The sequence below is a fragment of the Saccopteryx leptura genome, chromosome 4 (assembly GCF_036850995.1).
Source record: "Saccopteryx leptura isolate mSacLep1 chromosome 4, mSacLep1_pri_phased_curated, whole genome shotgun sequence".
NCBI lineage: Eukaryota > Metazoa > Chordata > Mammalia > Chiroptera > Emballonuridae > Saccopteryx > Saccopteryx leptura.
In genome coordinates, this window is record NC_089506.1 from 197898243 (window position 1) to 197911642 (window position 13400).

The 13400-nt window shown below is 39.9% G+C and overlaps 1 protein-coding gene across 6 annotated transcripts in view; it reads right to left on the minus strand.

The window, feature by feature from the left end:
- The window catches only part of LOC136403583 (BTB/POZ domain-containing protein KCTD7), a 106451-nt gene that overhangs the window by 30095 nt on the left and 62956 nt on the right, over positions 1-13400 (minus strand). For 5 of the 6 annotated variants that reach the window (XM_066382474.1, XM_066382470.1, XM_066382473.1 and 2 more), the window contains 3 exons: positions 9458-9643; positions 5774-5940; positions 1593-1762 (listed from right to left, as the gene is read on the minus strand). In XM_066382474.1, the coding sequence (XP_066238571.1) occupies positions 1593-1762; positions 5774-5940; positions 9458-9643 (523 nt within the window). The remainder of the gene's footprint in view (positions 1-1592; positions 1763-5773; positions 5941-9457; positions 9644-13400) is intronic. The other variant, XM_066382471.1, reaches the window with a different exon arrangement.

A 13400-nucleotide genomic window follows, 5' to 3' on the forward strand; every position in this document is an offset into this window, starting at 1 on the left:
AATGAAAATTGTATATTACATAAAATCTGAATTTTTTCATATTAAAGTAATCTATCATTGCTTCTAAGTCAAAATATTAATATTATCTTGCTTGCTTTACTTAACTCTAAATGTTAGTATTTGCTCATTAACACTTTCAAGGGAAAAAAAAAAGGCCTGCTTATTTATTCTCAATGTAATTGCACACCAAAAAACAAGAAAGCTTATTTTCTCTTTTACTAAGTGAATTCAGTATTAAAAAAATATTCTGACAAAGCTAATTCTAAGTTTAATAGGTGTGGTATATTACAAACCAATTAATCACTATTTAAAAAATGAGTCCCTCTACAGGTAAGGCTTATGAATTATTGTAACTGAAATTATCGGTTAGAAATTATAGATTAAAGGCCACCTGTGTGGCCTGGCCTGCGGTGGCACAGTGGTTGCTGGTTCAAAACCCTGGGCTTGCCCAGTCAAGGCACATATGACAAGCAATCAATAAACAACTAAAGCAAAGCAACTATGAGTTGATACTTCTCACTCCTTCCACCCCATAAAATCAGTAAATAAAATCTTTAAAAAAAAAAAAAAAGAGCCCTGGCCGGTTGGCTCAGCGGTAGAGCGTCGGCCTAGCGTGCGGAGGACCCGAGTTCGATTCCCGGCCAGGGCACACAGGAGAAGCGCCCATTTGCTTCTCCACCCCTCCGCCGCACTTTCCTCTCTGTCTCTCTCTTCCCCTCCCGCAGCCAAGGCTCCATTGGAGCAAAGATGGCCCGGGCGCTGGGGATGGCTCTGTGGCCTCTGCCCCAGGCGCTAGAGTGGCTCTAGTCGCAATATGGCGACGCCCAGGATGGGCAGAGCATCGCCCCCTGGTGGGCAGAGCGTCGCCCCTGGTGGGCGTGCCGGGTGGATCCCGGTCGGGCGCATGCGGGAGTCTGTCTGACTGTCTCTCCCCGTTTCCAGCTTCAGAAAAATGAAAAAAAATAAAAAAAAATAAAAAAAAAATAAAAAAAATAAAAAAAAAGAGACACAGGTCAAAGGCACAAGTTCTACTTCTGACATTGGCAGAATCTAGCTGTATAACCTTGGATAAGTCACCCTCTCAGGTTCTCAACTTCCCCATCTATAAAACAAAAGGACTAAAACCAGATAATCGCTAAGGTCCCTTTCAACATCTAAATTCTAGCTTTGCCTTTTCTCTACCTCAGCAAGGAGAGGAAATTTAAAATCAGAGTATGAAACAAAACAAAAACAAAAATGCCCTACAATGATTGCTACTGGTCTAACAATTGTTACTTAAAAGTTCAAGGTCTACTAACTAGGGTAGTTTATACTGTTTACAAGGAGACAAGCTAGGAAGGCTTAGTACTAAAGTATGCCAGAAAAGTGGCTTGTATGTCACACTTTCCACGCAAAGAAGATCCAAACACCATTATGTTGCAGTGGAAAAGTACTAGCCTGGGAGTCAGGTTTTCACTTGGTTCAGTGGCATTTCTTAGTTAACATCTCTGGGTCTTGATTTTCTCAGGGGTAAAATGACAAAGCTGCTTTAGATGATCTCTAAGACCCTTCCTAAAATCAAAACTATTTCTAAGTGGTTATTCTCAACCTACCCTTTTGTAATGCATTGCTTCCAAAAACAGCTTGGTCTGCTTATAGATTTCTTGGCCTGTCTTGTGGAAGGTCTTGAGAAATTCTATGAACTCTTTAGACACTCTATCCGTTTCAATGCTGGTTTGCCGGTTTATGGAAGGACTGGGAGCTTTTGCTTCCTGAATTTCTGCTGGGAAAATTAAAAATAAGTTTTATTACATAGAAGAGCCATACATGGAATTACTTTAAGTATTTAATTTAAGATTATTTAAATTATGCTTAATCAAAGTCAAACTTGAATTTAGATTATTTTATGTTTAAATATTTGGACAACTTTCCTTAAAGTAAGCTAAATCTATTTTATGAGTAGGAATACAAATAGGTAAAACTATATTCTTGATCTAAAAGATATCCCTATTTGAATAAATGTTGCTCTGTTTGTATTTTCTTAGCCAAAATATATAATGCTTTGATTAATGTACATATTTAATCATTAATACTAAAAATGGCATGAGTTTATAAAACTAATCAAGTGAAATAACCAGTAGAGGTACAAAAATGTCAGATAAAATAAAACGTTATAAACCTTTCTAAATTGATTTTACTTGCCAAAAAGGCAAAGGCCAATTTGTTTATGTGGAGATTAACAATTATTTATCGACCATTCAGTTTTCAAGTCAAACTGCTCAAAGTGAAAGAATGCATTCAAAGTAATATAATGATCATGACAGAGCAGACAGCAAAGAGGCAAGGGAAGCAAATAAAACACTGTTTAATCAGCTGGCCACACAACTCCTCCCCCCTCAATAAATACACTAAAAGGAAACTGGAACCTTCACAGAACAGAGGTAAGGGAGATGTAAGAGTAAGTACTCTCAGAAAGCACAAAGTATCACTCACTTGCTCTCTTATCAAATTCTAAGCCTACTAATTTTGAACTATGCTCTCTAATTCAATACATGTAAGGAATTAGGTACCTCCTACACCCATGATTTCCTTTGAACACAAAAAGTAAGATAATTAAGAGGAAAGAGTACCTTTTGAAGGTATTAAAATCAATTTATTTCGTTTTCTCAGAATAATTTCCTATAATCCTATTTTTAACTTTAGAACCTGATATACATTTTGATGATAAATTGAAATAAAGTTTTAATATAATAAAGGCATTATCAGGTGCTCCCTCACTATGATTCAAAATGTAGAAGCCCTTAAATAATTCAACCACATTAAAAGAAAAATAAAGGAAAGGGGGGGAAGCACATAAACAACACTGGATGTATGGCTAAAACATTCAGTCAAAAGTCAGACTGTAAACTGGAAAAAATGTTTGTACATTACATCGTAAAGGGGCTACTCTCCCTAATGTAAAATGATTCCTACAAATAGAGAAGAAAAAACCCTAACAGTTCAATATATAAACAGTTCAATATAACAATTCACAGAAAGGAAACAAATGGATCCTAAACAGGAAATATGTCCAATCTCACTTGTGTTTACAGATATAAATTTATTTATTTTTTACAGAGACAGAGAGAGAGTCAGAGAGAGGGATAGATAGGGACAGACAGACAGGAACGGAGAGAGATGAGAAGCATCAATTATCAGTTTTTCATTACGGCACCTTAGTTGTTCATTGATTGCTTTCTCATATGTGCCTTGACAACGGGCATTCAGCAGACCGAGTAACCCCTTGCTCAAGCCAGCAACCTTGGGTTCAAGCTGGTGAGCTTTGCTCAAACCAGATGAGCCCGCGCTCAAGCTGGTGACCTCGGGGTCTCAAACCTGGGTCCTCCACAACCCAGTCCGACACTCTTATCCACTGCGCCACCGCTTGGTCAGGCCAGATATAAATATTAATATTACTATGAATACTATTAAAAAAGTAGTATTTAGACAAAAACCTGAAGTTTGATATTGACGAGGATATGGGGGGGGAAGCACTCATGCTATGGACGTGGGAATGTAAAATGATATAATTGCAATGAAGTGCAATTTGGCAGTAACCATCAAAATTAAAAATACATTTCTTCTATGACCAAACAATTCTATTTCTCAGAAAATTTCTACTGATTTAACTGCACATGTATGAAATAAAACATGTACAAAGCTACTCATGTTAAGCAATACTGCAACTGTTCAAAATGGTGACTAAAAGAATACATAAATTATGGTTTAATCTACAAAATGGAATACTGTATAATTTAGAAACAAAGATCGTATGCTTTTATGTACTGGTAAGGAAAGAATTCTTTCTTTTCTTTTCTTTTCTTTTTTTAAGTGAGAGGAGGGAAGATGGTGAGACAGACTTCTGCATGTGCGCCGACCAGGATCTACCCAGTAATCTCATATTGGGCCGATGCTCAGACAAACTGAGCTATATTCAGTGCCTGCGGCTGACACTAGAACCAATCGAGCCTCTGGCTGCAAGAGAGGAAGACAGAAAGAAGGGGTAGAGGGAGAAGAAGAGAAGCAGATGGTTGCTTCTCAGATGTACCCTGACTGGGAATCGAACCCAGGACATCTGCACACTGGGCCAACTGGCCAGGGCCGAAATCTAAAATCTATAATATATAGCTATAGATACAGATATATACACACACACATACTCACCCTAGTTCAAAAAAAAAACTAAACCAGAGTTAGGAGACCTGGGTTCTAACACATCAAATCATGATCTTGGATAAATTAGTTAACCTTTATGGGCTTTCATGTCATTGGTAAAATGAAGCAGTTAGAACTGACAGTTTTATAATTTCTTTACTATCATCTATCCATCTATTCAAAAAATTAGTGAGACTCTCCCAAAGCAGGAAAGAGAATTTAAGCTAAATAGGAATGAATGGCTTTAATCAATGTCCTTAAACTCCTTACTAGCAGAGACTATTCTCTCAGAAAAACAATGTATTTTTAAATAATTAACACTTACTGGAGACTTTTAATGTGTGCCAGTTACTGTGCTAAACTCTTCACCCACATCAACTCATTTAATTCTCAAGACTTGTCTTATGGTGAATATTACTACCCCTCAGAGAAGACAGGCTTGAAGAGATTAGCTTGCTCTCAGTCACACAGCCAATAAACTGCAAAGCTGAGACTCAAACCAGGGTGACTCAAAGCTCACGTTCTTAACCACCCTACAAACTACCTCCTAATAACTAAATCATGAGCCAAATACAGTCTTTTTTTTTTTTTTTTTTTTTCAAATACAGTCTTAATTTAATCTCTAGCAGGTACTGATTATTCTCCTTCTTCCTACAGGAGAGAAAATTGCTAAATAATTATTTAAAGCTTTGCATTTGTAAAAGAAATGCTGTGTTTTGGTTATAAGTAAACTTTCCCTTTAATAAAACAAAACACAGTCATCAAATCTGAAAGATTAGCAAAGATTTTAAAAAACATTCTCATCACAACTACCCCAGGCTAAGGGTTGGGAGTGAGACAGGAGCTCCCAGAAAAGAGCTCTTCCGATACCATCAGTTGGGTCCATCTTACTCAGCATTCCAAATTTACTGCACAACGGGTTCCCAGGATGGGAGGTTCAGAGCCAGCCCTAAGAGGCTTTTTTTCTTGCTTCCTGCTAGGCCATTTCAAGTAGCTTGTCCACTCACTGGTAGCACAAGTGTGACTTTGATAAACCTTTTGCTGGTTATACAGCATTTTAAGAAGATGAATAAGATCAAGTACATATAAATCCACAGACTAGAAAATGCATACTGTTTCAAAAGCCCAAAGTGAGTCTTTTGTATATGATCTCTGTATATTTTCTCAAGACACTGTCTCTCAGATAAGCTCTCAGAAAACTTGCTTTTTAGATGACTTCAAGCCTAAGGACAGTCATTTCTGATAACGCATAGATAGTGACAATAATATGCAAAAAAGAATAAACCAAAATCCAAAAATTAAAGGCACAAAAAATAAAATATCCAAAAAGGTATTTAGATGGGAATGAATTTTATACAGAAAACTATGCATTTCAATTCTCTTTATTTTTCCTAGAGTAAATAAACTTCACTAAAAAACAATGTCCTCTGACCAAAGAGAATTATTTGTTTTCCTGTATTGCCTAACCCTCAAACCCAATTTCAGTCTCAAATCATGCTTTAAAAGCTTATAGTCATTAAAAGGCTAAGCCCACATGCATTGTGGATTTGCTCTGTACTTCACTGGGGCACAGAATTAAAAAAGAGAATCAGAAAATTACCCTTCTTTGATGCAACCCTGGAAGAAGCACTGAAGAACTTCTTCACTGTGGTAACCTTGCGGGTCTTCTCATTGGTTTTCTTTTCTTCAAACTTGGAAAATGTGAGGGACTGAGCCCCTTGGGTGCTCTGACTGCTAGCAAAGGCCTCTTCCTCTTCCCGCTGTAGTCTGTAATTCAAGAGAGGATTAATAACCCAGATATTCTCCAAGTTCTCCTTGTAGCTAAAGATGATTACGCAACATATTGAAGAGGAGCTTAAATTTTAAAAAATAAAGACTAAACATACCAAATAGGTCTGAGGTCTTAGATATGTAACTATCTTACATGATAGCTACTACAGGACTTATTTGTTTGCTTGTTTGTTTATTTATAAATGAGAGGAGGGGAGATACAGAGACAGACTTCCACATATACCCCAACTAGGATCCACATGGCACCCTCCTTCTGGGGCTCTGTGGCTAGTGCTGGCAACCAAGCTATTTCTAGCACCTAAGGTGGAGGCTCCATGGAGCCATCCTTGGCGCCCTGGGCCAACACACTGTAATCAATCAAGCCATGGTTGCAGGAGGAGGAGAAAGTGAGAGAGAGAAGGGGGAAATACAAGAGGGAGAAGCAGATGGTCGCTTCTCCTGTGTGCACTAATTGGGAATTGAACCTGGGATTTCCACATGCTGGGTTGACGCTCTACCACTGAGCCAGCTGGCCAAGGCCACTACTACAGACTTTAAAAGAAACTTTCTCCACAGATCATGTTCATTCAGCAACTGTCCTAGGGTTACATAAAAGAAATAAAGTTGAGTTCTTTCCCCTAATAAGCTCAAGGTCAGAAGAGAGAAAAAGATAAGTAAGTAATTATAATATAATGGGACAGTATATTATAATTCCTACTGTAGACAGTAAACCACCAGTGCTATGAGAACATAGGAAAGAACTAAACCTGCTAGAAGAGTCCAAGATAGTTTCACAATGGTGACATTTAGGTCTGTTTTAAACAATGAGTAAGATTCTGACAAGTCAAAAGGCATTCTAGGAAAAAGAAACTACAAATGTAAAGGCATGTGGTTCTTGTTATAAACCAAGTTCAACGTAGTCAGAGCACTGGTGATGTAATGAATTATGTTAGATGTGCATACAGGTAGGCACCAGGTGATAAGACACCTTGACTGCCAACCCGCTATCATCCTGGATTTCATCATGTGGTGGAAACCAAAAAGGACTGTAAATCCAGTAACTTACCATTATCTGATCTGTATTTTAGGAAGATAATACAGGTAAGTGACGACTTGAGGAGTAGAGAGACTAGAGACAGGGACAGTAATTAAGAATATATTACAGGGGCCCTGGCCGGTTGGCTCAGCGGCAGAGCGTCGGCCTAGCGTGCGGAGGACCCGGGTTCGATTCCCGGCCAGGGCACATAGGAGAAGCGCCCATTTGCTTCTCCACCCCTCCGCCGCGCTTTCCTCTCTGTCTCTCTCTTCCCCTCCTGCAGCCAAGGCTCCATTGGAGCAAAGATGGCCCGGGCGCTGGGCATGGCTCTGTGGCCTCTGCCTCAGGCGCTAGAGTGGCTCTGGTCGCAATATGGCGACGCCCAGGATGGGCAGAGCATCGCCCCCTGGGGGGCAGAGCACCGCCCCTGGTGGGCGTGCCGGGTGGATCCCGGTCGGGCGCATGCGGGAGTCTGTCTGACTGTCTCTCCCTGTTTCCAGCTTCAGAAAAATAAAAAAAAAAAAAAAAAAAAAAAAAAAAAAGAATATATTACAGAATGGTCAAAAATTAAAAGAAAAAAAAAAGAATATATTATAGCCTGACCAGGCGGTGGCGCAGTGGATAGAGCATCGGACTGGGATGCAAAGGACCCAGGTTCGAGACCCCGAGGTCGCCAGCTTGAGCACAGGCTCATCTGGTTTGAGCAAAAGCTCACCAGCTTGAACCCAAGGTCACTGGCTCTAGCAAGGGGTTACTCGGTCTGCTGAAGGCCCGCAGTCAAGGCACGTATGAGAAAGCAATCAATGAACAACTAAGGTGTCACGAGAAACTAATGATTGATGCTTCTCATCTCTCTCCGTTCCTGTCTGTCTGTCTGTCCCTATCTGTCCCTCTCTCTGTCTCTATGTAAAAAAAAAAAAAAAAAGAATATATTACAAAGATTTAAGTGAGAGAAAATAAGGACCTGGAAAACAGGAGAGGGTGAAATTCAAGACTTTTCTAAATTTGAAAAAGTAGAACTTGCACAATTAGTTGTAGGTAGTATGAGAGGTAAAGGAGAAATTAAGAATGACTCAGTGTATTTTAGCCAACTGAAAAAACAGTGACAGGGAAAGAGGAATAGGAAATATGGAAAGTGAGGATTAGAGAAACAATAGCAATAACTTTGGCCTTGGACCTTCTGAATTTGAGGTATCTGTAATTAATCTCAGACTATCTATAGAACAATGGTTCTCAAAGTGTAAGTCCCTAGACAGAAACATCAGCATCACCTAGGAACTTGTAAGAAATGCAAATTTTCAGGCCACAGTGCCAAACTAATAAAGTCAGAGACTCTGGGGCTGAGGTCCAGCAATCATTGTTTTTATAACATTTCCAGGTGATTCTCATGCCTTTTCAAATTTGAGAATTGTGCTGTAGAAAAGCTCAAGCAAGGTTAAAATTGGAAGGAGTAAAAAATGGCAACAAAATCACAAACAGAAGTTAGTCTGAGAATGGAATAGAGACACATTTTTCTCTGAGACAAAATAGAAGGTAACACAAATATTAGTACATTTTGATGTGAAGAGGGAAGAACTCTAAGAGAAGTCATGTTTTGTGGGCTCTAATTTCTTCATGAACAAGGGGCAGCTACTGAGAATACAGGAGAGCAGTGAGAAACCTGAGGGAACAGTTCATGTTCTATGTATGGATTTTGTCTCTGATTGCCCACGGAGTCACCGACAGCAGTGACTGTACTCTATAATTCTGTGACTTCACTACAGAGGCAGGTAAAGCTGTCACTCCACAATGTGGCTCATTAGATATCAAACTTGCACAAGCTGTCAGAGTTCAGTTTGTCCTTCACCAAGAAGCTTTAGTTTTTTGGATGCTCTGGCAAAGGATCAACATTATTTGTGGCATTTTATTAGTGTCTGTACTCACCAGGTATGCCATCTTTTAATTGTTATCATAATCATATTCCTGGATAACACAAACTTCTCAAATAATACTTCTGATCTATAAACTTCATTTTAGAAAAGTTAAATTTTCGTAATTCAAGAACTATGTATACAAATCAACAGATTTCTACTGCTATGTGTTTATGATTGTGCCAGATGCCATGCTGGGCACATCAAAAAATGGGGAAAGACAATGCTTGAAGAGAGCCATTGTGACAAGCCCTGTGCTAGCTACATTGTATATATTACCTCATTCAACCTCCACATGAACTATGTTTATCTCCATTCTTCTACTCCAGAAAGTGTCTTGTCTGTATTAAGGAACTAACACACACACCTCAAACACAAAATACTTAAATGGTAAGATAAAGAGAAAATGAAGTCAGTAAAAGCTATTCATTAAATGTTGACTAAAAAGAGGGGGAAAATCTAACTTGCTGACAGCTCAAAAGATAAGAGGAAAAATGTATTCTGACAAGGACAGTACTATGTATCGAGTTATATTGCTATCAAACTACCCCTAGTTAAGTCCTTTTACCGCTCTGCCAGTTCCCAATCTTCCTGAATCTGCTTCTGCCTGGCTTTTTGGTACTCCTCCCTCCAGCATTTGGAACAGAAACCATGCCAAGCAGGGTTGCCATAGTAACCACATCCTTTCTTGCACAGGAGTTCTGATTGATCCACATGAATTCCTCGGCGTTCAGACTTAAGGCTCATCTTCTTCCTGTTAATCAAGAAACAAACAAGAAAGTGTTGTTGAAAATTAATTATTCTATCAGTACAACAATTAAGACCCCAAAATTAGTCTATATATCTTTAAGCAATAGGGGAGGGAAGAGAAGGAAGAAAAGGGAGGTGGAGGGAGGGAAGAAAAACAGGAGAGAAAAAGAAAAGTTTAAATACAGCAAATTCCTGACATAATCATACTAAAGAGAAGACAACTTATTCCCTGCCCAATAATATAACGAACACTTTAAGAAAGGTCTAATATTATATTAAAGACCTAACTGTAAAACATAAAACTCCTAGAAGAAAACAGGGGGAAAACTTCATGGCACAAGTAACAAAAGCAAAAATAGACAAATGAGACTATAGCAAATTTAATTCTGCACAGAAAACAACCAACAGATTTATACAGCCTGACCAGACGATGGAGAAGTGCATAGAGCGTCAGACTGGGACGTGGAGGACCCAGGTTTGAAACCCCGAGGTCACGGCTTGAGTGCGGCTCATCTGGTTTGAGCACAGCTCAGCAGCTTGTGCCCAAGGTCGCTGGCTTGAGCAAGGGGGTCTCCAGGGGTCCCCAAACTACAGCCTGCGGGCTGCATGCAGCCCCGAGGCCATTTATCGGGCCCCTGCCGCACTTCTGGAAGGGGCACCTCTTTCAGTGGTGGTCAGTGAGAGGAGCACATTGACCATCTCATTAGCCAAAAGCAGGCCCATAGTTCCCATTGAAATACTGGTCAGTTTGTTGATTTAAATTTACTTGTTCTTTATTTTAAATATTGTATTTGTTCCCATTTTGTTTTTTTACTTTAAAATAAGATATGTGCAGTGTGCATAGAGATTTGTTCATAGTTTTTTTTATAGTCCAGCCCTCCAATGGTCTGAGGGACAGTGAACTGGCCCCCTGTGTAAAGTTTGGGGAACCCTAGGTTATTCAGTCTGTTGTAGCCCCCCCTCCCCAGTTAAGGCATATATGAGAAAGCAATCAATGAGAAACTAAGGTGCCGGAACAAAGAATTGATGCTTCTCATCTCTCCCTGTTCCGGTCTGTCCCTGTCTGTCCCTCTCTCTCTGTCACAAAAAAAAGAAAAAAAAATACAGTTATATAAAAGTGAATATTTTTTTTAACAGAGACAGAGAGAGAGTCAGAGAGAGGGATAGATAGGACAGACAGACAGGAACGAAGAGAGATGAGAAGCATTAATCATCAGTTCTTTGTTGCGACACCTTAGTTGATCATTGATTGCCTTCTCATATGCCTTGACCGTGGGCCTTCAGCAGACCGAGTAACCCCTTGCTCAAGCCAGCAACCTTGGGTCCAAGCTGGTGAGCTTTGCTCAAACCAGATGAACCTGTGCTCAAGCTGGTGACCTCGGGGGTCTTGAACCTGGGTCCTCTGCATCCCAGTCCGATGCTCTATCCACTGCGCCACCGCCTAGTCAGGCTAAAAGTGAATATTTTGTCTTAAATGAAATAATTCAACATTTACCAAGAAAACAAGTATAATTAAAGCATCAGGCCAATCCCAGGCGTCCCCAAACTACTGCCCGCGGGCCGCACGCGGCCCCATGAGGCCATTTATCTGGCTCCCCGCTGCACTTCCTGTATGAGCACCTCTTTCACTGGTGGTCAGTGAGAGGAGCACTGTATGTGGCAGCCCTCCAACGGTCTGAGGGACAGTGAACTGGCCCCCTGTATAAAAAGTTTGGGGATCCCTGATTTTAAACTCTCTGAGAGGGCAGTCAAGGCCCTCAGCAATAGGACAAAGTACCATGAGCCTACTATTTGCCATCACTCATTACATACACAATACTGTGACAGGTATTTAAAATACTTATTTATGGCAAAACAAAACAAAACAACAAGGTGGACATTATCTCCATTTTATTAGATGTGAAATCTGAGGTTCAGAGGAATTTTCAAAAGCATGTAAACTAGCCTGACCAGGCAGTGGCGCAGTGGATAGAGCATCGGACTGGGATGCAGACGACCCAAGTTCGAGACCCTGAGGTCGCCAGCTTGAGCGCGGGCTCCTCTGGTTTAAGCAAAAGCTCACCAGCTTGAACCCAAGGTCGCTGGCTCCAGCAACGGGTTACTCGGTCTGCTGAAGGCCCGCGGTCAAGGCACATATGAGAAAGCAATCAATGAACAACTAAGGTGTTGCAACGTGCAATGAAAAACTAATGATTGATGCTTCTCATCTCTCTCTGTTCCTGTCTGTCTGTCCCTGTCTATCCCTCTCTCTGACTCACTCTCTGTCTCTGTAAAAAAAAAAAAGCATGTAAACTCTACTGAAAACAAGCACAAGAGAAGGGATCAAAAAAGAGGTGACCTTCCAAAATGCTTGTACCACATTGTCCCCAATCTACTTGACAAACTCAACCCATATCCCTGAGCACTATAATGTTCAATCTTATGATATCTCTTAAACCATGTATGTCTGTGTCTCATTCTAGAATTCTTTCTTATACTTTTCTTCTGCTTTTTCAAAGATGATTCACTACTGAAAGCTCATTTTAAGGGCCAGCTCTTCAACAAAGCTTCCCATGAGCTTCCTTCCACCAGAATTAACTTTGAGCCTCCATTCTCATAACACTGCTAATTTAAGAACCAGATATATCCATCCTACTTCATTATAAGGAATCATTTCTATGTTTGACTTCCTCCCACCTAGACTAGAAGCATCTTGAGGAAATGCTTCTATTCCCAACAAACACAGTATAGTGCTAAGGTGTTCAACAGGTATTTTGAATTGCATATGGAGAAAGAGCTGTTTTCTACTCTGCCTTCATTTGAACAGTGAATAAGCTTTTCTTTAAGATGCAATACAAATTTGAGGACTTACATAAGATATAAAGTCAGAAGGAGAAACCAATTTAAAAATGTGTTGTAAGTTGATATGAAATCAGAGTAATTTTTAGCTATGACTTTCCTTTTTAGACTATCAGCTAAATAATTTGGATTTTCTGCAAGCTATTATCTCACAAGATTCCTTACCTGGCAAGTTAAATGTGTTAAGTTAGTCTTCATCTCTGGCAATTGACTGGATCTTACCAATCTTGTTAGGTTGACTCATTTTACCAATCCCTACTTTCTTCTTGCTGCTACCATGTTATGGTTGTTTAGGGAATGAGAAAGAACCAAGAGCTCTGAAAGAGGAGAGGCTCTTTCCCTCTGCCTATATACAGGAACAAATAATACTGGTTTGGAGAGAGTGGGATAAATAGATGTATAAAACCTACTTGTGGCAAGTACTTATAAAATATAAAATAATTTATTCATCAAAGTCAAGGAATTAGTATCCTATTTCGAAGTTGAGTAAACAAAGCTTGAATGGTAAGGTACCTAAGGACATATATGTTAAGAATTAAAATTTGAAATAATACCTTAAGTTCCTAAATCAGTTTTCTTCTCTACTATATTATGTCTTATATGCTCATAGCACCAGGGTTGTACTATAAATTGCTACCCAACAATTTCTATTTAAACTCATAGAATAAAATTGTCCTTATTCTTCTTCCTATAAACAAACTGCTGCCTGACCAGGCGGTGGCACAGTGGATAGATTGTCGGACTGGGATGCCAAGGACCCAGGTTCGAGACCCCGAGGTCGCCAGCTTGAGCGTGGGCTCATCTGGTTTGAGCAAAAGCTCACCAGCTTGGACCCAAGGTCGGTGGCTCGAGCAAGGGGTTACTCGGTCTGCTGAAGGCCTGCGGTCAAGGCACATATGAGAAAGCAATCAATGAACAACTAA